At 21.7% G+C, this 1883-nt stretch overlaps 1 protein-coding gene across 1 annotated transcript; it reads left to right on the top strand.

Moving 5' to 3' along the window:
- Positions 1 to 11: 11 nt before the first annotated feature.
- On the top strand, positions 12 to 1329 carry LOC126909702 (lactase/phlorizin hydrolase-like). Its single transcript, XM_050692135.1, has 4 exons — positions 12 to 167; positions 226 to 372; positions 806 to 906; positions 997 to 1329. Exons 1-4 carry the CDS (start codon positions 69 to 71, stop codon positions 1160 to 1162), a joined length of 513 nt encoding a protein of 170 aa, XP_050548092.1. The 5' UTR covers positions 12 to 68; the 3' UTR covers positions 1163 to 1329.
- Positions 1330 to 1883: the final 554 nt, after the last annotated feature.

Genomic DNA, 1883 nt, shown 5'->3' with positions numbered 1-1883 from the left:
GACACCTTTTTTCAGGAAGTTATGATTTCATATCAGTAAACTATTATCATTCGTTAAATGTTACCGCTATGACAGAAGCAGATATATTTGATCCAAATAATGATTTAAAAACAATTGATCAAAGGGCTATAACACCTAGTTGGGACGAAAAAGAAGAGTTAGAAGACGTAAGATAATAATAATTTTTTTTTAATAACTTGAACTCAATTAATATTTTTTTTATAGACAGTATTGGGATTTAGAAATGTAATGCAGTATTTAAATGATACATTTGGAAAAATTTCTGATATAAGAGAACCCAAATTTTTCATTTCTGAAAATGGGTTGGCTGATGATAGTGAAAATAATAAAAATAAAATTGAATATCATCAGGTAAATATCATGAAAAATACGTGGATTAGTTATTGTTAGAACATAAATTATAATTATATATAAAGTAATATCCTAAATTACTATCATTATTGTGTTATCATGTTATATTTATTACTATAGTATTCAATAGTATTAATTAGTAATACTAATTTAATATACTAAGTTTAATAGTGTTCATAAATATTAAAATTAATTTTATTATAATTCCTAAAAAGTCTTTAATTACACAATAATAATAAAAAAGAGTCGGCATATGTTGAGGGTTAATAATGGTATCATTGTTTCCCAAAAATGTATTCACGAATTTTTAGTAATTTTTGTAGTTTTTAAGTTAAATATTATTTATTTATTTTTTAATTTTAAATTAATATTTATAATATATTTTTGATTTTAAAAAGTCTTTTCATTTTTTATAAATTGAAAATATTTTTAGGCGATTCTTACCGAAACAAAAAATTTGATTGATGATGGTGTTAATATAATTGGGTATAGCGTTTGGTCGCTAATGGATTCTTTTGAGTGGGTCAGTCCTAGGTAAGCTAAATTAAAAAAATTAAATAATAATAAAAACTGTTCATTGTTAAATTTTAATTATTAAAATATATATACGGTTTATTTTTTTAGCACTAGCAAGTATGGAATTTATAAAGTTGATTTTAGAGATCCTGATCGACCTCGCACAAAAAAGCCATGTGTGGAGTATTTTAAATATGTTTTTCAAAACAAGACTTTACCAGATATTTCTACAATTCCAGATTTTTCATATAAGAATATAAATTCTTTGATTTAAAATCAAAAAAATGATCGCCTAAATCCTTAGATTACTTTTTGTTTATTTTTCATACTATTTTATTTTATGTAATTTAAAATTATTGTGTTGGATAATGAGGTATAATAATATATTTTAAATCTAATAATAGTTTCTTTATTATTAAATATGTGTTATACAAGATTATATTTAGATGAATATTGAAATTTACTCAAACATCATTGAATTATGATAATTTTATTTTTAAATGNAGATGAATATTGAAATTTACTCAAACATCATTGAATTATGATAATTTTATTTTTAAATGGATTGCAGAGGGTTTCAGTTCTTAGATTAAGATGTTGCAGTGTATACAAATGAAAATTAATAAATTTATCATTTATTGATAATCTATTGAACAAAATAATGTTCATTAAACTTGTAAAAATTTGTCCATAATAAAATATTCATCATAGTTCTTTATATTTACTATTTGCTTAATTAAACATATGATATCTAAAATTATGGCATTTGTGTTTTCTTTAAATAATGCTTTTTTTATCCTATCAATTATTTAGAGCTATTAAAGTGAAGGTGATAAATTGTAAGTTTGGGTGCAAGAAGGGCATTTCCTAAAAATATATATTTTAAATATTATTTTTATATAAATTAGTTTAAAGATTCAAATGTAGGTCACTTTTTCTGTTTTGCTTATATGGTAATAATATTACCATCATTTTACAGATTGAGTCTCAAATAA

This window comes from Daktulosphaira vitifoliae, unplaced genomic scaffold (assembly GCF_025091365.1).
Source record: "Daktulosphaira vitifoliae isolate Bord-2020 unplaced genomic scaffold, ASM2509136v1 Scaffold_950, whole genome shotgun sequence".
Taxonomy (NCBI): Eukaryota; Metazoa; Arthropoda; class Insecta; order Hemiptera; family Phylloxeridae; genus Daktulosphaira; species Daktulosphaira vitifoliae.
The sequence above is the reverse complement of the archived record's forward strand: the minus strand, read 5'-3'. Positions and strand labels throughout refer to the sequence as shown.

What these genes read in the sequence shown, in the direction of transcription:
- LOC126909702 (XM_050692135.1), top strand. Translation starts at nt 69, where the DNA reads ATGACAGAAGCAGATATATTTGATCCAAATAATGATTTAAAAACAATT. An exon ending in AAAAAGAAGAGTTAGAAGAC is followed by an intron (nt 168 to 225) that starts GTAAGATAATAA and finishes TTTTTTTTATAG; the next exon opens with ACAGTATTGGGATTTAGAAA. An exon ending in TTTGAGTGGGTCAGTCCTAG is followed by an intron (nt 907 to 996) that starts GTAAGCTAAATT and finishes TTATTTTTTTAG; the next exon opens with CACTAGCAAGTATGGAATTT.